This window comes from Oncorhynchus nerka, linkage group LG7 (genome assembly GCF_034236695.1).
Source record: "Oncorhynchus nerka isolate Pitt River linkage group LG7, Oner_Uvic_2.0, whole genome shotgun sequence".
Taxonomy (NCBI): domain Eukaryota; kingdom Metazoa; phylum Chordata; class Actinopteri; order Salmoniformes; family Salmonidae; genus Oncorhynchus; species Oncorhynchus nerka.
This window is the reverse complement of record NC_088402.1, coordinates 48,032,550-48,055,674: the sequence shown is the minus strand read 5'-3', so window position 1 is coordinate 48,055,674 and position 23,125 is coordinate 48,032,550. Positions and strand designations below refer to the sequence as shown.

Genomic DNA, 23,125 nt, shown 5'->3' with positions numbered 1-23,125 from the left:
TGCCAACTAAAATCAACACTTTACTTAGTTTTGCATAAATGATTCCAGGAAGTAATCAAACATTGTCCTCTTCCATTACCAAAAACCCCCACATATCTTTAAGATATTTTCTCATTTCTCTCCCTCGTGAGGAGGGAGGATAATGACATACTATTTGGTTATAGTGTTTTAACTGATATTTATTTAGTTTATGAATTATTAAAATATTTAAACTCTAAATTCTGTTACCAAATTGGTACCGAAATTTCCGAAAAACAATTACGGAATTATTGCAAATGAATTGGCTACGATGGGAAATGATCACAAACCACAGTCACAAACCACAGTTGGGTCACCTGCTTATACATACAGTCCTCCCTTCCACTGGCATACTGTTACATTCAACTCACAACTGTTTTCGTTCTCTTTCTGTTGTCTGGAGGTCAAAGCAAGTGTGACTACAGTCTGGATACCAACTAAAGTTGGTCTTGTTTGGGGCGGAGCTAATTAAAATAATAGCCAGTGTGTGGGATAATGCCCAACAATGCAAGGGAGGATATTGCATATTTATACCTTTGTGTAGCTATTTAGGATACATCAACGTGAAGAGAATGACATTCACATCCATAATTATGCATTTCTATGTAGTACAGATCAGGGACCCCGGGTGTTAATCCACTTCACTTACTGTAGTTCAATAACCCCCCAAAAAAATGTTAAATTCAATATGTCATGGCATAGCTGACACCTCATTCTTTCTGCAGACATAACAGCGTTTTTGGAAAACATGTTTTTTATTGCAGAAATTATTTTACCATACGATTCTTTCAGTACATGTGTTTTTGTGAAATGTTCAGGGTAAACTGTTAAAAGTAGTCCTTGTGATTTGAAATCAATGTTCTTTGTTTGGCATACATTTTTAAGTGGAAAATCTGACTATCAGCCCAATTCCGTTATAATGGAATTGCCCAAAATGGCGAAGTGGAAACAAAGTGGAAACTAACCATGATTTTGGACTACCTGTCCTGCAGCCCGATCAAATCAAATTTCAATCAAATGTATTTATAAAACCCTTTTACATCACCAGATTTCACAATGTCCTATATAGAAACCCAGCCTAAAATCCCAAACAGCAAGCAATGCAGATGTAGAAGCACGTGGCTAGGAAAAACTCCCTAGAAAGGCAGGAACCTAGGAAGAAACCTTGAGAGAAACCAGGTTCTGAGCGGTGGCCAGTCCTCTTCTGGCTGTGCCGGATAGATATTGTAAGAGCACATGGCCATTAAGTCAAAAACAAGGTAGCAGGTCCAGTGAACAGGTCAGGGTTCCATAGTCGCAAGCAGAACAGCTGAAACTGGGGCAGCAGCCCGACCAAGTGGACTGGGGACAGCCAGGAGTCATCAGGCCAGGTGGTCCTGAGGCATGGTCCTAGGGCCCAGGTCCTTCGGGAGGGGAGAGAGGGAGGGATAGATAATTAGAGAGAGCATACTAAATAAACACAGGAAACCAGATAAAACAGGAGAATTACACCAGATATAACAGACTGACCCTAGCCCGCCGGCACATAGACTATTGCAGCATAGATACTGGAGGCTGAGACAAGGGTGGGTCAGGGGACACTGTGGCCCAGTCCGGCGATACCCCTGGACAGGGCCAACCAGGCAGGATATAACCCCACCCACTTACCAAAGCACAGCCCCCACACCACTAAAGGGATATCAACAGACCACCAACTTACTAACCTGAGACAAGACTGAGACAAGGCCGATGATGATGAGGATAATGCCCACTCTTCCTTAGATGTGTTTGCTAGCGATAGTGTATTTTTGCCACTGCTCAGTCTGTCTTTGATATGATCGAATGTAAGTGTGCATTATGACCAGTAGCCTAACATGTAAACATAATATTCAGAATTGTGTATATTTATTTACTAGGATGGTAGGCCTAAAACTGTAACACACAAGTTAACATATATTTGACACTGTTGCCCTCTGTTGGGCATAGTTGATAACACATGTACATGTCTGTAAGTGAGTCATATACAAACTCATTTCCCACCATCATATTCATTCTCTCATGTTGTCTCTGTATCATACTGTACATTGTAATATGTGACAAAGCATGAAGGACAGATACATAGGAATGAAAACCATGTGTCCAATGCTGTGCTGTTGAGGTAACAGCTACAGTGCCTTCAGAAAGTATTCACACCCCTTGACTTTTTCCACGTTTTTGTTGAGTTAGAAAGTGGAATTGAAATGGATTGAATTGTTATATTTTTTTGTCAACGATCTACACAAAATACTCTGTAATGTCAAATTGGAAGAACAATTTTTGAATGTGTAAAAAAACTAATGAAAAAACAAATATATCAAAGATGGACGTGTTAGCTGACGACATCACTAAACCGATTTGTGCATGCTTAACCAACAACTGTAATGATGTATTTGAGAGACAACAAGTACTCATTGTGCAAATTCATTTATGTTTTCAATAAACATTGGAGATTAATTATAGCTTACATTTTGTCAACGATCTAAAGCCAACCCTGTCTGTTTTTCCCCATAGTTGTGCACGCGTCGGTTTTGTTGCTAAACAACCAACCCCTGAATAAGTATTCAACCCATATTATTCTACATTGAATAACATAGTAAAAATAAAGAAAAACACTTGAATGAGAAGGTGTGTCCAAACTTTTGACTGGTACTGTATATATTTGTGTGCATGTATACAGTATCATTCAAAAGTTTGGACACATCTACTCATTCAAGGGCTTTTCTTTATTTTTTAATATTTTATACATTGTAGAATAATTGTGAAGACAACAAAACTATGAAATGACACATATGAAATCGTGTAGTAACCAAAAAAGTGTTAAACAAATCCAAATATATTTTATATTTGAGAATGTTCAAAGTAGCCGCCCTTGCCTTGATGACAGCTTTGCACACGCTTGGCATTCTCTCAACCAGCTTCACCTGGAATGCTTTTCCAACAGTCTTGAAGGAATTCCCACATATGCTGAGCACTTGTTGGCTGATTTTCCTTCACTCTGCGGTCCAACTCATCCCAAACAGCCTGGAGGTGTGTTGGGTCATTGTCCTGTTGAAAAACAAATGATAGTCCCACTAAGCACAAATCAGATGGGATGGTGTATCACTGCAGAGTGCTGTGGTAGCCATGCTGTTAAGTGTGCCTTGAATTCTAAATAAATCACAGACAGTGTCACCAGCAAAGCACCCCCATTCCAACACACCCCCTCCTGCATGCTTCATGGTGGGTTCCACACATGCAGAGATAATCCATTCACCTACTCTGCGTTTTACAAAGACACAACAGTTGGAACCAAAAATCTCAAATTTGGACTCATCAGACCAAAGGACAGATTTCCACTGGTCTAATGTCCATTGCTCGTGTTTCTTGGACCAAGCAAGTCTCTTCCTTTTATTGAAGTCCTTTAGTAGTGGTTTCTTTGCAGAAATTCGACCATGAAGGCCTGATTCAGCAGTCTCCTCTGAACAGTTGATGTTGAGATGTATCTGTTACCTGAACTCCGAAGCATTTATTTGGGCTGCAATCTGAGGTGCAGTTAACTCTAATGAACTTATCCTCTGCAGCAGAGGTAACTCTAGGTCTTCCTTTCCTGTGGCGGTCCTCATGAGAGCCAGTTTCATAGCACTTGATGGTTTTTGCAACTGCAAAAGTAATGATGGATTGTCATTTCTCTTTGCTTATTTGAGCTGTTCTTGCCATAATATGGACTTGGTCTTTTACCAAAGAGAGCTGTCTTCTGTATACACCCCTACATTGTCACAACACAACTGATTGTCTCAAACGCATTACAGTTTTTTACAATCGCTAGGACCCATTTCACAATACTTAGGTCACTTTTTCAAAACACTTCACACAGTCTATGTGGGCAAGACTGTGGATAATTTTGTATTGCTTTGGCACAAAATGCACTCAATGACTACATCTTTCAAATTTCATGAATTATTTTCTCACTCAGACACAACCACCACCAAAACTCCATGTACCTACAGGCCAATTTGCACATGTTAACATGCTCTTTTCAAAACTGTTAAACTTAAGTTCAAAACCTAACATAAAACAAAATTAAATAAGACAGTAATAATGAAATATATTCCAAATCTGAAAGATTAAATACTATCAAAACAATTAGACAAACCATAGCTGATTCCCATTGTAGCTGAACATCTACCCAGGTGTCCGTCTTTCAATTTCATTACCATCTATACAAAATGGGACATTTTAGGAATAATGCTGTACTGTAATGTAAACATGGACCCAGCCAGATATAGAGAAGTGGCTGATAGAGAAAGAAGAGTGGCTGGGAGAGGGAGATGGAGAGGAGTACGTATGTGTGGTGGAAGAAGACTGAGAGGAAGATCAAGAGCTGTAGTCAAATCAAATCAAATGTATTTGTCACATACACATGGTTAGCAGATGTTAATGCGAGTGTAGCGAAATGCTTGTGCTTCTAGTTCCGACAATGCAGTAATAACCAGTGAGTAATCTAACCTAACAATTTCACAACAACTACCTTATACACACAAGTGTAAAGGGATAAAGAATATGTACATAAAGATATATGAATGAGTGATGGTACAGAACGGCATAGGCAAGATGCAGTAGATGGTATCGAGTACAGTATATACATGTGAGATGAGTAATGTAGGGTATGTAAAAAAAGTGGCATAGTTTAAAGGTGCTAGTGATACATGTATTACATAAAGATGCAGTAGATGATATAGAGTACAGTATATACATATACATATGTGATGAGTAATGTAGGGTATGTAAACATTATATTAAGTAGCATTGTAACGGCTTTCTTCCTGGGAAGGAGAGGACCAAAGTGTTCATCTTATTTAATAATAAATACAAACTGAACACTTCCAATACAAAATAACCAACATGGCAAAACCGAAACAGTCCTATCTGGTGCAGAAAACACAAGAACTATGGTCAGAACGTGACATGGCTAGTGATAGTCTCAGATGAGTTTAGGGCTACTATAATTGATCATGTAATAAATCATGGTCTATCAATGAGAGAGGCTGGTCTGAGAGTGCAGCCAAATCTGCAACGGTCAACAGTGGCATCTATTCTGAGAAATTTCTGGCAAAACAACAGTAAGATAGTAAACAGTAAAACAACAGTAAGAAATGTGATTGGGAAACGAGCCACAGTGGATGTCCTGGGCCAGAGGGATGCCAACATCACAATGTGTGCAGAAATATCCTGTGATGGATTGCTGTTGCACAAACCAATAATTGGGTCTCATTTCATTCCTGGATGACCTCTATGGAAGGGTTGTGACAGGTGAGGAAAGGGTTGCAGTGAGGCGAAATCGGCCAACGTTTGTAATTGTATGGGACAATGTGGCATTTCACCAGTCCCGTGCAGTCACAGAGGGGTTTGCAGCCCATCCCAGGATGGTGTCGCTTTTCCTCCCACCTTACTCTCCAACTCTCTGTCCCTTTCAGGTTTGATGGTAAATTGAGATACAGAGTGTCACCGAGCTGGGCTGTATCAATAAAATGTAAAGATCAATGTCTCCCGTAACCAATTTTTTCATCCGTGTTTTTTACTTATATGACAAATGTGCACATTGTAATACTGTCATACCCTCACCTTCATTGGGGTCACAGTATGGCTACTGCCACGAGGTGACAAAGACCACTAAACAACAACAAGCCGTAGATCGATAAAAATAATAATAATCAAGTTGAATAAAACGTTTTATAATAGATGATGAATCAAATCATTTCAAAACCTGCACAATATTCTGAACATTGTATTTGTTTCAATGACCAATATAGCTGGAGTAACCTATGTGAATTGAGCATATTTTGCAGCCAACTCCCCTAATCGAAACAAATGGTCTGGTCCGGCCATACGCGTGCCCTCGGCTGCAGTAGCGTACGTCGTGAGTGAAATGCGCTGTCCAAGGGCAGCCTATTGCCACTGTCAGAGGAGGGGTGGACGTGTGTCGGCTGTAACAGTTTTCTCATCGCCCAGGTAAGTGCCAATATACCGCTTAAGTTATCAACTCTAAATATAATGTAAATGTGTATAGTGTGACATTTATTGACTCTGTTCTAGTACATAACTGTTGTTTCTTTCGCAAAAAAAATTCATAAATCTGGGTTTACAATGACACAATCTAACATGACTTCAAACGCTGTCAATATGCATCTGTTTCAGTGATACAGATTGTCACTCATATTGGGAGAGGATCCGCTATACTGACGCGCCGGGTGCCCAAATGGATGACCTGTGTCGCGCAGCGAGAGTCGAGTGGAGACGAACGGATTCGGTTTAGTCAGCTAGCTAGTTTGTGCTTGTGGCTGGAAACTTCACCCAGAATTTGAAACGTGTCAGCCGAAGTTGGGACTTGAGTGTAGAATCATTCAGTTTAAATCTGCAATAAATGTTATTTACCTTTCACCCTGGCCTGATATTGGATACACTATTCTAGCTACTCCCCTCCTCCTGACTGCGGCAACCGGGAGCCAAGGGCTCAGACTGCGGCAACCGGGAGCCAAGGACACTGAGCCCCATGTAGTGTTGCCTGCTTGAGGGCAAACCCTCCCCATTGAGCAGCAGACTGTATCGTGGTGACATCCACATGGTTGCGCTCAGTCTCAAGTAAGAGTTAGACGTTGATCCATGTTTCTCAAGCGTCAAACTTCGAAGTGGTTCCAAACTTCAAATGTCGAAGTGTTTAAGGTTAAGTTCAGGCATTAATTCCACATTCTTAAGGTTAGGAAGGAACATGGTTTGGGATAAGCTTAAAACGAAAATATATTTTTAAAAACTTTCTATAGCTGGATTCGAACTTGCATAGGTGGGAAGCAACTGCTGCCTGGTGGGAACAGAAGCAACTCACATCGGAAAGCACCTTGATACAACACCATTGCACTGGTAATGGTGACAACCAGATGGTGACCAATACTCCCTTCCCATCAAAATAAACATAACTTTAAGTTTTAACTAGCACCATTGTTGCCAGCTAGCCAGCATGAACTAGGTCCGTGCACAGCCACTGGAAGTAGGGGTGCTGAGGGTGCCGCAGCACCTCCTGAAAAATCCGAATGAAAATATATATATAATCAAATTAAATATTTCACAAGTAGTGCACTGGGGCTTTACTTGGTATTAGCAGACCGATATAGATGTCTGTAGTGCCACAGAAAAAATATATATATTTTCAGCATCTCTGCTTTGGCAAAAAAAGGTAGTTGTATAATTAAGAACAGTATCTTGCAGGATTCAAGGCTTGTAAGGGTTGTTGCCCTGTTCCTTCCTCTGCAATTGTCATTCTAATGGAATCCAGAAATAACAAAACCCTGTCCACAAACATTTACATCAAAAGGTGCAAAGCATCTACATCAAATTAAATATTTTTCATGATCAAATAACATATAAAACAACCACTTTTTGTGCAGTATTAATTTACCATCCTTACAAACCACTTCATGTAAATGTACATTACTGTATTGGCTGGTCAGAATGGTCATCTAGGTTTGTACCTGTTGACTTTCCATCGCCATGAAGAAAAACAATGCACAATACAGTAATTGAGTACATTGAGACATCAAATGGTTTGTGATGATGTGGCTCAGTTGTAGAGCATGGCGCTTGCAATGCTACAGTTGTGGGTGCATTTGCATTTGCAAAGTATTTCAAGAAACTGGAAAATATATATCAGGCAAGTGCTTTTATGTTCCACAAGTATTATCAGATTAATTGTTTTGTACAGATAAATAAGAGACTCAAGATGCAAATGCTAGTAAACACTCAACTACATTTAGTTTCACAAAAGTAATGCACTGGGCCTTTACTAGTCCTGTATTAGCGGTCGGCAAAAATATTACAGCACCCCCACACCCAAATGACTTCCCGTGGCTATTGGTCCATTAGGTAGCTAGCTGGGAAGGGCTCATCAGGAAGTCTGACTGATCCAAATCCATTCGTCTCCACACTCGACTCAGCTGCGCGACATACTGTATGTTATTAATTTGTGCACTAGGCGTGTCTGGATAGCCTCTCTCCTCCCTATGGAAAATGGCTGCAGAAGAAATGGCAGCAGTTTTACGGGCGCCCAACCAATTGTGCTATTATGTGGGGGGTTTTCGCATTATTTGTAACTTATTTTGTACATAATGATTCCGCAACCGTATTTTACGGCAAAAAAGAGCTTCTGGATATCAGGACAGCGATCACTGACCTCGGATTTCTTCAACAAGCAAGACGCACAGGACATTCTCCAAACACCCTACAAGGCCAACATCCCCGTTATTTGCAAGAAGAAGAAACGCGGGTACAGGGGACACGAATATCCTACCAACGGGACATCAAAAACTGTAATATCCTATGTTTCATGGAATCATGGCTGAATGACTACATGGATATTCAGCTAGCGGGATATACGCTGCACCAGCAAGATAGAACAGCACACTCCGGTAAGACGAGGGGGGATGATCTATGCATATTTGTAAACAACAGCTGGTGCACGAAATCTGAGGAAGTCTCTAGATTTTGCTCGCCTGAAGTAGAATATATTATGATAAATTGCAGGCCACACTATTTGCCTAGAGAGTTTTCAGCTACTTTTTGTAGCTGTTTATTTACAACCATAGACAGATGCTGGCACTAAGACCGCACTCAGTCAGCTGTATAAGGAAATAAGCTAACAGGAAACCACTCACCCCGTGGCAGCACTCCTAGTGGCCGGAGACTTCAATGCAGGGAAACTTAAATCAGTTCCACCAATTTTCTATCAACATGTTAAATGTGCATCAGAGGGAAATTCTAGATCACCTGTACTCCACACACAGAGACGCATACAAAGCTCTCCCTCACCCTCCATTTGGTAAATCCGACCACAACTCTATCCTCCTGATTCCTGATTACAAGCAAAAATTAAAGCAGGAAGCACCAGTGACTGGTCTATAAAAAAGTGGTCAGATGAAGCAGATGCTAAACTACAGGACTGTTTTGCTAACACAGACTGGAACGTGTTCCGGGATTCGTCCCATGGCACTGAGGAGTACACCACATCAGTCACTGGCTTTATCAATAAGTGCATCGAGGACGTTGTCCCCACAGTGACTGTACGTACATACCCCAACCAGAAGCCATGGATTACAGGAAACATTCGCACTGAGCTAAAGGGCAGAGCTGCAGCTTTCAAGGTGCGGGACTCTATAACCCAGAAGCTTACAAGATATCCTGCTATGCCCTCCGACGAACCATCAAACAGGCAAAGCGTCAATACAGGGCTAAGATTGAATCATACTACACCGGCTCCGACACTCCGACACTATGTGGCAACTATTACAGACTACAAAGGGAAGCACAGCCGTGAGCTGCCCAGTGACACAAGCCTACCAGACGAGGTAAATCACTTCTATGCTCGCTTCGATGCAAGCATCACTGAGACATGCATGAGAGCATCAGCTGTTCCGGACGACTGTGTGAACACGCTCTCTGTAGCCGATGTGAGTAAGACTTTTAAACAGGTCAACATACACAAGGCTGCGTGGCCAGACTGATTACCAGGGCATGTGCTCCGGGCATGTGCTGACCAACTGGCAGGTGTCTTCACTGACATTTTCAACATGTCCCTGATTGAGTCTGTAAAACCAACATGTTTCAAGCAGACCACCATAGTCCCTGTGCCCAAGAACACGAAGGCAACATGCCTAAATGACTACAGACACATAGCACTCACGTCTATAGCCATGAAGTGCTTTGAAAGGCTGGTAATGGCTCACATCAACACCATTATCCCAGAAACCCTAGACCCACTCCAATTTGCATACCGCTTGAACAGATCCACAGATGATGCAATCTCTATTGCTCTCCACACTGCCATTTCCCACCTGGTCAAAAGGCTCAGCTCAGCTCAGTGTTCAACACCATAGTACCCTCAAAGATCATCACTAAGCTAAGGATCTTGGGACTAAACACCTCCCTCTGCAACTGGATCCTGGACTTCCTGACGGGCCGCCCCCAGGTGGTGAGGGTAGGTAGCAACACATCTGCCACGCTGATCCTCAACACTGGAGCCCCCCAGGGGTGCGTGCTCAGTCCCTTCCTGTACTCCCTGTTCACCCATGACTGCATGGCCAGGCACGACTCCAACACCATCAATAAGTTTGCAGATGACACAACAGTGGTAGGCCTGATCACCGACAATGACGAGACAGCCTATAGGGAGGAGGTCAGAGACCTGGCAGGGTGGTGCCAGAATAACAACCTACCCCTCAACGTAACCAAGACTAAGGAGATGATTGTGGACTACAGGAAAAGGAGGACCAAGTATGCCCCCTTTCTCATCGAAGGGGCTGTAGTGGAGCAGGTTGAGAGCTTCAAGTTCCTTGGTGTCCACATCACCAACAAACTAGAATGGTCAAAACACACCAAGACAGTCGTGAAGAGGGCACGACAAAGCCTATTCCCCCTCAGGAAACTTAAAAGATTTGGCATGGGTCCTGAGATCCTTTAAAGTTTCTACAGCTGCAACATTGAGAACTGGTTGCATCACTGCCTGGTATGGCAATTGCTCGGCCTCCGACCGCAAGGCATCACAGAGGGTAGTGCGAACTGGGGCTAAGCTGCCTGCCATCCAGGACCTCTACACCAGGCAGTGTCAGAGGAAGGCCCTAAAAATGGTCAAAGACCCCAGCCACCCCAGTCATAGACTGTTCTCTCTACTACCGCGTGGAAAGCAGTACCGGAGTGCCAAGTCTAGGACAAAAAGGCTTCTCAACAGTTTTTACCAGTGCTTTCGCACATTGGCTAACTGGGCGATCTGCATTGTGTCCCGCCACCCGCCACCCGCCACACGCCAACCCTTCTTTATGCTACTGCTACTCTCTGTTCATCATATATGCATAGTCACTTTAACCATATCTACATGTACATACTACCTCAATCAGCCTGACTAACCGGTGCCTGTATATAGCCTGTCTACTGTATATAGCCTCGCTACTGTTTTTCACTGTCTTTTTATTGTTGTTTTTATTTCTTTACTTACCTATTGTTCACCTAATACCTTTTTTTGCACTATTGGTTAGAGCCTGTAAGTAAGCATTTCACTGTAAGGTCTACTACACCTGTTGTATTCAGCGAACGTGAAAAATAAACTTTGATTTCATTCTATTTTGCTACATTATAAACTTCTATTGATGCAATCCATTCATAGGCTATGATTCCGTTGCCTTGTTGTTGTTGTAAATTTGTTACACTTGTAGTTTAATACCGTCATGTCAACTATGAACGTTATGCGCCATAATCATGAAGATTATCATAATAATCACCCTAGATTATTATCTCCAACTTCTACAGTCATTTTGAGATAAGTTGACTGGCCATAGTGTAACTTCTACACTGTGATATCTGCTTTATGTGTTAGTAGCCTAACATATTAACAAAATAGTGCATGCATGTTTTAATGATCTGATAATATGCTGTTTTGTAGATTCAAGATTCAATTTTATTGTAGGTTACATTAGAGCTCTATCATCAAAGTTGTACTTTTATTACCTTCTGTTATTTAGCCTACTTTTACTTCACCTCGGTTTTATGTCTTGTCTTTATGCATATCATCAGACATCATCAGTATATCTGGGGATATGTTAATGTGCATGCCATCCCACTGGGCACGGATGTCAATTCAATGTCTATTCCACGTTAGTTCAACGTCATTTAATTGAAATGACGTGGAAACAACGTTGATTCAAACAGTGTGTGCACACTGGGATGGATGTCCCAGATAGCTGCAACCCATGACAACTACCAATTGCTGTCCACTGTAGACTGTATTTTTGTTAAATGACTAATGTAATTTTATAATTTCATTTTGGTTAGACACAACCTTCAAAAATGTGGTTATGTGGGTGATATTGCTAGCCTGTTGCTCAGAGCGAGAGAGAAAGAGAGGGGAGAGAGTGAGAGAGAGAGAGAGCGAGATAGGAGAGAGACAGCCAGCTTGCCCCTCTGATGTGGAATTATTTTGAGGATTAGCAGCTCAATTTCTCTCATACAAAAAAAAAATGAATTACTTAAAAATCATACAATGTGATTTTCTGGATTTTTGTTTTAGATTCCATCTCTCACAGTTGAAGTGTACCTATGATAAAAATTACAGACCTCTACATGCTTTGTAAGTAGGAAAACAAAATCGGCAGTGTAACAAATACTTGTTCTCCCCACTGTATATACATGTATATATATCTGAAGAATATGTAGGATAGACTAGTATCTGTAGAGTAATAGTTAATAGGATAGGCCTTGACTGTATGTATATATATATATATACACTGTTCAAAAAAATAAAGGGAACACTAAAATAACACATCCTAGATCTGAATGAATGAAATATTCTTATTAAATACTTTTTTCTTGACATAGTTGAATGTGCTGACAACAAAATCACACAAAAATTATCAATGGAAATCAAATTTATCAACCCATGGAGGTCTGGATTTGGAGTCACACTCAAAATGAAAGTGGAAAACCACACTACAGGCTGATCCAACTTTGATGTAATGTCCTTAAAACAAGTCAAAATGAGGCTCAGTAGTGTGTGTGGCCTCCACGTGCCTGTATGACCTCCCTACAATGCCTGGGCATGCTCCTGATGAGGTGGCGGATGGTCTCCTGAGCGATCTCCTCCCAGACCTGGACTAAAGCATCCGCCAACTCCTGGACAGTCTGTGGTGCAATGTGGCGTTAGTGGATGGAGCGAGACATGATGTCCCAGATGTGCTCAATTGGATTCAGGTCTGGGGAACGGGCGGGCCAGTCCATAGCATCAATGCCTTCCTCTTGCAGGAACTGCTGACACACTCCAGCCACATGATGTCTAGCGTTGTCTTGCATTAGGAGGAACCCAGGGCCAACTGCACCAGAATATGGTCTCACAAGGGGTCTGAGGATCTCATCCTGGTACCTAATGGCAGTCAGGCTACCTCTGGCGAGACACATGGAGGGCTGTGCGGCCCCACAAAGAAATGCCACCCCACACCATGACTGACCCACCGCCAAACCGGTCATGCTGGAGGATGTTGCAGGCAGCAGAAAGTTCTCCACGGCGTCTCCAGACTCTTCCACGTCTGTCACATGTGCTCAGTGTGAACCTGCTTTCATCTGTGAAGAGCACAGGGCGCCAGTGGCGAATTTGCCAATCTTGGTGTTCTCTGGCAAATGCCAAACGTCCTGCACGGTGTTGGGCTGTAAGCACAACCTCCACCTGTGGACGTCGGGCCCTCATACCACCCTCATGGAGTCTGTTTCTGACCATTTGAGCAGACACATGCACATTTGTGGCCTGCTGGAGGTCATTTTGCAGGGCTTTGGCAGTGCTCCTCCTGCTCCTCCTTGCACAAAGGTGGAGGTAGCGGTCCTGCTGCTGGGTTGTTGCCCTCCTACGGCCTCCTCCACGTCTCCTGATGTACTGGCCTGTCTCCTGGTAGCGCCTTCATGCTCTGGATACTACGCTGACAGACACAGCAAACCTTCTTGCCACAGCTCGCAATTGATGTGCCATCCTGGATGAGCTGCACTACCTGAGCCACTTGTGTGGGTTGTAGACTCCGTCTCATGCTACCACTAGAGTGAAAGCACCGCCAGCATTCAAAGTGACCAAAACATCAGCCAGGAAGCATAGGAACTGAGAAGTGGTCTGTGGTCACCACCTGCAGAACCATTGCTTTATTGGGGGTGTCTTGCTAATTACCTATAATTTCCACACAACGTGCCTTTGGAACACAGGAGTGATGGTTGCTGATAATGGGCTTCTGTACGCCTATGTAGATATTCCATTTTAAAAAACAATAAATTTCACATGCTGTTGTGCAAATGGAATAGTTTGATTTGGACGGCTGATTTTTTAAAATGGAATATCTACATAGGCGTACAGAAGCCCATTATCAGCAACCATCACTCCTGTGTTCCAAAGGCACGTTGTGTTAGCTAATCCAAATTTATCATTTTAAAAGGCTAATTGATCATTAGAAAACCCTTTTGAAATTATGTTAGCACTGCTCGCAAAACACCAGTCTCAACGTCAACACTGAAGAGGCGACTCCGGGATCCTGGCCTTCTAGGCAGAGTTCCTTTTCTTTTGCAACTCTGCCTAGAAGGCCAGCATCCCGGAGTCACCTCTTCACTGTTGACGTTGAGACTGGTGTTTTGTGGGTACTATTTAAGGAAGCTGCCAGCTGAGGACTTGTGAGGTGTCTGTTTCTCGAACTAGACACACTAATGTACTATTGTCCTCTAGCTCAGTTGTGCACCGGGGCCTCCCACTCTTCTTACTATTCTGGTTAGAGCCAGCTTGCACTATTCTGTGAAGAGAGTAGTACACAGCGTTGTACCAGATCTTCAGTTTCTTGGCAATTTCTCGCATGGAATAGCCTTCATTTCCCAGAAGAAGAATAGACCAATGAGTTTCCGAAGAAAGGTCTTTGTTTCTGGCCATTTTGAGCCTGTAATCGAACCCACAAATGCTGATGCTCCAGATACTCACCTAGGCCAGTTTTAGTGCTTCTTTAATCAGAACAACAGTTTTCAGCTGTGCTAACATAACTTCAAAAGTTTTTTCTAATGATCAATTAGCCTTTTTAAAATGATTAACCTGGATTAGCTAACACAACGTGCCATTGGAACACAGGAGTGATGGTTGCTTATAATGGGCTTCTGTACGCCTATGTAGATAAAAAATTTTTTAAATCAGCCGTCTCCACCTATCAAAGTCATTTACAACATTAACAATGTCTACACTGTATTTCTGATCAACTTGATGTTATTTTAATGGACCAAAAAAAATCATTTTCTTTAAAAAACAAGGACATTTCTCAGTGACCCCAGACTTTAGAATGGTAGTGTACTCTCTCTCTCAACGGCAGGGCTGACAGAACTCTCTGGTCTAATTCCTCTCTCTTGTCAGTGATAGAGACAGAGCACAAAGACCAGAGATAGGGCTGTTTGTGGCTCTGAGCAGAACAAAGAGCAGTCTGTTCCACGTCCTCTGGAACTGTATGGGCCTGTTTCAGTACACTATGAGATTTTTGGGGAATGAGCCTATTAGTTCAACAATGACCAACAATATGTGCGTCAAAGCCACAACTGAGGGTCCAGATTGAGCAACCAAAAGAAATCTTTACTGTCTAGCCTAGAATGGACATAGTTTTGAAATTTGGATTCTGTTAATTAACAGAACTGGAGCTGTCTCTGTTATGGCGTAGGCTATCTGCTTAACAGCCTAACTGAGTAACTGTTGCTGATAAGTCAAACTTACATAACCAGCAGTGCATTTACATATTTTTTTATATTTCAATCAGGCTCTTGGCTGTCAGTGAGATGGTGTATCTGTCTGTCTGCCTGCCTGGTAATCAAGGCTGAGCTGTCTCCATCTGTATGATTCAGCTGGTCATGCAGAGACAATGGTATCAACAACCGCAACAGGAAAACTGGCCAACGAATGGCCTGACATAGAGATGAGGTCCAGGTCATGTGTGTGTGCGTGTGTGCGTGTGTGCCTTTACCAGGGGCTTCCAGAAGGGCCATTGTTCTTGTGGTCATTGCTGGTTTACCTTTGACTGGGATGCAGCCACAGTAATTCTGAGAAATGTGCTGACTCATCATGGCTGCCCTGCTCACAAAGGCTCTGACACCTGTTGTCTGTTTAATCACCACTGCGTGCCTGTGTCTGTGTGAGTGTTTGTCTAAGTCCTGATAGGCCTACAGTATATGAGTGATCTGTGCTGTAGAGGATGGTCATGTGTCGACTGTAGCCTCAGTAGTGTACCAAGACCCTCTCTGTGATTCCAGCAGCACCTGCTCTGAGGGTCAGGGTCAGAACAGGATAGAACAGAACAGCACTGTCATGTCACTCAACAGCCCATCTGGCAACTGACGGTACATTTAATTTGATTTTGTTATAGCTTCGTGACCTCACCAAGGTGGAAAGCCAAGCCTTGCCTAATGAAATTATGCATTAGGACTGCATACCACACACACACACACACACACACACACACACACAAAATGTGGCTTTGTTCTCTAAGGGCTCCTGAAAGAGGATTAAGCATGCATATAAAACAGTAGACAATAAAGAAAACACCCAATCAGCTGGGCTGAGATCAGCTGGGCTGAGATGGGCTGAGATCAGCCTGAGGATGAGAGAGGACTTAGAGAGAGAGAGGGGGCTAGCAGCCAGAGGCAGGTTCAGCACCAGATTCAAACAGGACAATTCCACCGCTAACGCCCCAAAATACACACCATAGCAATCATTTAGGATGCTTGTTAGGTGCTATTTGATTGATGTACGTGTGTCTATATTGTGAATTGGTGTGCACAGTGTTTCCCCTAGATGTTATATATGTTTGAATATAGGGGGGAATCACTGTGTTTGCACACTTATGCGCGCATGCTTGTGTTGTGTTATGTGAAGACCTTTGAGTACTCGGGTGGTGAAGGTGAAAGGGTTCAAGGTGTGTCAGTCAGAGCTGTTCTTTTCAGATCACAGGGGCATTTTGTCATGCATTGAATGTGCCACTCAGAGTGTTTATAATAGTGAGCACCAGGCTGGCAGCAGGTTACTGACTGAGTGACTGTGACTGGCAGTGAGCATGAACCTGTCCTGTCCCCCATCTGTTCTCTCTCTGTCTCTCTTGTCATATTCAACCTTTCATCACTGCGTTCCACTCAAACACTACTACCAGGTTGCCAACTGAGGTCCTGGAGCGCCACAGACAGAGTGTGTTAAGTCCTATTCCAGCCCGGTGCTACATCACCTGCTTTAATAATTACTAATCGTGGTTTAGACCACAATTATTTAAATCAGGTGTGTCACTGTTGAAAAAAAAACATGCTCTCGCTAAGAAACTCCACTTGGCCATGTGTCTCTGTGAGTTGTGTGTAGACTTATTAGAGTGTTCCTCAATGGCATGTTATTTCAGTACTAAAGGCTAATGGCTGGCAAACTATGGTTTGTGTAGGTACAGCCCAGCACAAACTCGCCTGTGTAACTCCCTTCAGTAACCACGAGCACAACCGTTCCTTGATTTTAACTGGCGGCTTTATTCTGTAGTTTTAGTCAGAATTATCACCTTCCGTGAGAACTATAAAGTAAATGAAAAATACAGTTAAGCACACTCTTACAACCTTATCTTACGAGTGACTTATTAGCTTGGTATAACTCTGAAGTGCTTACATACATAACAGTTTAACCGGCGTTATAACGGGTTCAGATTAAACACATGAATAAAGGAACAAATACCTCATTGGCTGCTTATTACAGAAGGGAGGAAATCAAACTTCACACTTATTATTCCTGGCATGAATTCACACTTCATCCTAACATACACTCTTCAAACTTTATGAACTACACCCGATGACATGAAAACTTAGCTAACGCAGCGCAGGATTGCCTTCCCTCCAAAAGTGTGTTGCTACAATAAGGATCCCCGTTACAACAGTATTAGCTACGTAGTTCCGCTTGTATTATCATTTCCCCCGCACAGCAGACACATAAACAATTCAAACAAAAGACAACGACATAACCTGTAAGTCTAACTGTCAGTTACAGACTGATCTAAACAACTTAAGTTAGGCTTATCAAAACCCTGCACTCACTGAGAGTCTCCAGTTGGCTATGTGTATCTCAACAGCAGTGGTTCCCAAACTTTTTATAGTCTTAAATCATTTCCCACACACTGTCTGTGCCTGTATTTAGTTTCCATGCTAGTGAGGGCCGAGAATCCATTCTCACATAGGTACGTGGTTGCAAAGGGCGTCAGTGTCTTAACAGCATGATTTGCCAAGGCAGGATACTCTGAGTGCAGCCCAATCCAGACATCTGGCAGTGGCTTCTAAGTGAATAACATTTTCACAGAACCGCTTGTTGCAATTTCGATGAGGCTCTCTTGTTCAGATATCGGTAAGTGGACTGGAGGCATGGCATGAAAGAGATAACATATCCAGTTGTTTGTGTCATCCGTTTCGGGAAAGTACCTGCGTAATTGCACACCGAGCTCTCTCAGGTGCTTCGCTATATATCACATTTGACATTGTCCGTAAGCTTGAGTTAATTTGCACACAAATAATCATACAATGATGGAAAGACCTGTGTGTTGTCCTTGTTAATGCAGACAGAGAAGCTTCTTAATCATAGCTTCAATTTTGTCCCCCACATTGAATACAGTTGAGGAGAGTCCCTGTAATCCTAGATTCAGATCATTGAGGCGAGGAAAAACATCACCCAGATAGGCCAGTCGTGTGAGAAACCCCTCATCATGCAAGCAGTCAGACAAGTGAAAATGATGGTCAGTAAAGAACATTAAGCTCGTCTCTCAATTTTAAAAAACGTGCCAATACTTTGCCCCTTGATAAGCAGCGCACTTCTGTATGTTGTAAAAGCGTTACATGGTCGCTGCCCATATCATTGCATAGTGCAGAAAATACACTAGAGTTCAGAGGCCTTGCTTTAACAAAGTTATCCATTTTCACTGTAGTGTCCAAAAACGTCTTTCAAACTCCTCAGGCATTCCCGCAAGTGCCTCTCGGCGGATGCATGCAGTGTACCTAAGTGGCGTCGGGACCAACGGCTTGCACGCGAGTTACCGCTCCACTATGTCTCCCTGTTATTGGTTTTGCGCCATCAGTACAGATACCAACATGAGCAGCAGCTACGTTTGCTACATAGTGGAATTCCCGCGAGAGAGTAGCGGTTAATGTGATTGGATGTTAATTATTTGACTAGGCTACCTGTGTTTGACATTGTGTTGTTACTACACCAGATGTTTAAATTTTATTTTTGGCAGTGAAACGAGGCTACTGCAGGCGAGGAAAAAAACCTCACCCAAATGTATAGCCCGGTTGGAAAATTTAAACTGGACTGTTTGAAAATGTGAAAAAAAGTCCACTTTTAGAAAAAAAGTGACCTCATAGTATAACCGTTTATGGTTCCATGTAGAACCCTTTTTAGTTCCAGGTTTAACTCTTTTGGGTTCCATGTAGAACCCTCTGTAGAAAGGGTTCTACCTAGAACCAAAAGGGTTCTACCTGGAACTAAAAGAGGTTCTTCAAAATGGACAGCCGAAGAACCCTTTTTGGTTCTAGATAGCACCTTTTTTTCTAAGACTGTATTATATTGAAGGCTAGTGGCTGATCAGTGGTCAGTATACTGCTTTGTGAATGTGTCAGTGTTGTTGTGTGCTGCTAGTGACAGTGTGGGCACTGTGCTGTGTGCTGCTCTCTCTCCTCTCTCTAGGCCTATTGTGAAACTGAACAGCTGATTGTGTTAACTAGCTGTGACGTGGGTCGACCGTGTCACAGCCTAATTTGTGTAGATTACACTGTGTGTGTGTCCCTTGCATGTTTGTGTGTTCTTTGTGTGTGTGTGCATTCATGCATAGTCTCTTATGACTGTGCAGCTTAGGGAATATAGTTAGCATGTCACCCACCCCCAGAGCTCAGAATGTTCCTGACTCGGACTTGTTTTCCTCCCCACTGCCAGTACTCACTGTGACTGTCTGACAGGCTGCCTTCTCTTCACACTAGGAATATGTATCTAAGGAAATTACTGTCGCTCCTCAGCCTCAAAGGAAACCATGTTGCTTAGCGTAGATTGGCATAGGTTTTTTGGGGTTGCTGCAGGTTAGGTGAGTTGGTATAGTGAGCCTGTGTTGCTGTGTGTTGTAGTTTTTGAGGAAGCCCTTCTCTCCAGACACCACTGTAGCGGTAAAGCAGAAGGATTTGAAATTTAGTGACTCCAAATGAGCTCCCAGAGGATCTGCCAGGGGACACAATACTTGGGTGTAAGGTTTGAGTGTTCATAGATTGCGTAAGTAGATTTGATTAGTTGATTGAGACATTGATTGCTCTCTTTCTCTCTCTCTCTACAGGTGATCTTGGACACTGAGTGAGGCTAGGCAGTGTTGGGCTGATGGTATGTGGGTCTTTTCACTTATTTCTCTCTTTTGTTTGTTCCATCTCTGTGTGTCTATCTTTCTCCTTTCCCCTTCCCCCGTTTGTGTGTGCAGTGCCTGTGGTGTTAGTAGAAGTTGCCCCCAACATCTGGCCCAGAGTCGAGGTAGAACTTCCAACACTATCTGTTTTAGAGTTTGCTTCCTCTTGCTGTCCCTTGTTTTCACTCCCTCATAACCCATTTCCTCTCTTTCTATGGTAGACTACTAGGCAAGCATAATCTTTGAGCTGATTGGATGCATGTTGTGGACTCCCATTGGCCACCGCTGAACTTTGACCTCTCCTGTCTCAACCCATCCTATCCTGTCCTACAGACAGACAGGCAGACAGTGAACCCAGAAACACACACCCTACTCTACTCTACTCCCCTATCCTACCCCCATTCCCCTGTGTATGAGAGTGCTGCACCCTCGTATACAGAGAGGAGGTAGTGGGAGGCACCTAGGGGGGGTCGGGGGGTAGAGAAGAGGCGCAGGACTCAGGCCTCAAGAGGTGTTCCTCTCACTAAGACCACCACTCCCCCTCCAAAATGACCCAGAATTCCAGAGAGAGCATGGGCGTCCTGGGCCAGGGTCTGAAGCAGCTGTTCCAGCAGCAACGCAGACGCCTGTCCCTCTCTCGCTTTACCCTAGCCTCCTCCTCTTCCTCCTCTGCATCCTCCTCTTCCTCATCCTCTGTGATCTCAATGGGTGGCCCCTCTCGCTACCCTCCCGAGGACTACCTCACCCCCCTCCAAGCCCCCTTGGCCTGTCCTGACTCTGAACCCCCCTCTGGTGGTCTCCTTGCCCCCCCAGCTGGTCAGGGTGCCGGCCCTGTGGGCACGATGAGGCGTGGGACTATGCTGCAGAGCCAGTACCGTGGGGGGAACGGGACAGGGGCAGGGGGGGGGGGAGGGGGAGTAGACCGGGACCCCCCTCTGAGAGGCAGCCCCCAGACACCCCACCGCCACCCTACCTATGATGCACAGAAGCATTCCGAACGCCTGCGCTCCTCCTCCTCCACGGACAACACCACACGAAGTAGCCCCTCCCCTGGGTACAATCCTGGATACGCAACGTCAGGCGACGTGGTGCTGTCGTCAGGATACCAGTCCACGGAGGAGACAGACAAGGTGAGCAATGTCAGCTGTCAATCATATTAGGGTATTTTTGGGTTTGTGGTCATGTTTTATCTGGTAATGGATGTAATACAATCCTGTCCTACTCAGGTGTTCTTCATCCAACAGGCCTGCTCTTAAATATTGAGGCTTAAAGGGACTCTTCGGGATATTGGCAACCTTTATCTACTTCCCCAAAGTCAGGTGAACTCGTGGATAACATTGTTATGTCTCTGTGTCCAATATGAAAGAAGTTTGAGAGTTTCGCGAGCCAATGCTAATTAGCATTAGCGCAATGACTGGAAGTTTATGGGTATCTACTAGAGTATGACACGTGATGCCATGTGTGTATAATAATGTTTCTGTCCTGTAATGCTAAATGCTCCTGAGCAGAGGCAGTGCTAATCCAGGCTCAGGTCAGAGGTACACACACGCATGTCTACTCAGATCAGTCAGAAACTGGTATTCCTGAGCCCCGACTGCCCAAAGACTGTCCCAAGTACGTCTAGAGCAAATATGAAATGCATTATCCTAGCAAGATAGCCAAACACCCCTCTCTGGATGTTTCAGAATGGTATGTTCCACTGTAATTGCTGACTGCCATGTAGTCAACAGACGCTGTCTCTTAGATTCTCAGTTATTTAGTTACAGTATATGTTATGAGATATGTGAAGATTAATTATCCACTGGAGGAAGAACTAACACTGAATGTTCTAAAAGCATTTCTGTCATGTCAAGAAGATACATTTGATTTTAACAGTAAAGTAGACATGCTGTCTATCCACATAATACATTAAGAAGAGCTCCTTGTGTTGTAGGAGCACTGAGCTTTTATGAGAATTCTTATCATGTTTTGGAAATTGGAAATTGGAATTTGGAAATTGGAAATGCTTGACATGCATCTTGCGTGATGCAAGATGTGGAGGTTATTTTTCTGCATCCATGTGTATATGTGTTGTTCTGTGTTCAGAATGTACAGTATGTGTGTATGACCTCTCAGGGAGTTGATGCTTGTCCATCTGTGATAAGATAGGTCAGAGGACCTCTCAGGTTTTGCATTGAGAGTTCTGTACCAGACACTGCTATAACCGCACGCACGCACACACACACACACACACACACACACACACACACACACACACACACACACACACACACACACACACACACACACACAATAGACCACTTGTGTCTGAAAGGACAGAGCTCAATAACAAAGGGAAGCTGACGCAGGGGAAGTACATGCAGTATTTTCCTGCTCATCTAGCGTGCTATGTTCTTTTAATACCCTCTGGTGAAGTAGCCTCTCACTACAGTAGGTGTGAACGGTGTTAATTTGTGTTCACTTGACTTTATCTAATGTCTGTATTTAGTTTGAGTGCTAGACTATTTTGTCATTCAACAACATTACTACCTCTTGTTGCCGAGATAGACACGTTGGCTGAAAGAGAAACAGACTGGCCCCAGTGAGAGAATATAGATTTTCAGCCTTGCTCTCCTCTCTGAAAGTATAGCTATAGCCATACCGGTGTGTAAATGCCTGATGTTTGTCCTTACTGCCACCAGATGGCGGTGTCATATCAGATAATGGTTGTAGTCTGATCTGCGTCTGTATATATAGCCATTTTACAGTTTTTTTTTTACAATCGCTAGGACCCATTTCTCAATACTTAGGTCACTTTTTCAAAACTCTTCACACGGTTCTCCTAACTAACTTTCAGCTTGGCACAGCAGTTCATTTCACGTTCAAAATGCCCTAAAACTACCAAAACACTTCATACATGTCTCAAATCAGCTCGTTCTTCCACAACACGAGCAAAGGTTGTCTCCCAACAAGCACACATTGTCACTCATAAAACAATGAACTAAACAGGTAGCATTACACAATGTTTTCTTTACAAAACAAGAAGGACACCTTTACTGTTTAGAATTCACTGCAGTATATGTTACAGGGATGAATCAGACGTGATGCAATATGCTTCAATATGTTTTATGTCATTTTATGGCATTGAGTGATTCCAA

General features: G+C 43.3%; 1 protein-coding gene across 5 annotated transcripts in view; it reads left to right on the top strand.

The window, feature by feature from the left end:
- The first annotated feature begins 5,939 nt into the window (after nucleotides 1–5,939).
- Nucleotides 5,940–23,125, top strand: part of tmcc1a (transmembrane and coiled-coil domain family 1a) — a 70,462-nt gene continuing 53,276 nt past the window's right edge. For 3 of the 5 annotated variants that reach the window (XM_029663883.2, XM_065020572.1, XM_065020573.1), the window contains exons 1-3: nucleotides 5,940–6,024; nucleotides 19,926–19,969; nucleotides 20,210–21,118. In XM_029663883.2, the coding sequence (XP_029519743.1) occupies nucleotides 20,537–21,118 (582 nt within the window). In that variant the 5' untranslated portion in view covers nucleotides 5,940–6,024; nucleotides 19,926–19,969; nucleotides 20,210–20,536. The remainder of the gene's footprint in view (nucleotides 6,025–19,925; nucleotides 19,970–20,209; nucleotides 21,119–23,125) is intronic. The other 2 variants (XM_029663885.2, XM_029663884.2) reach the window with 2 other exon arrangements.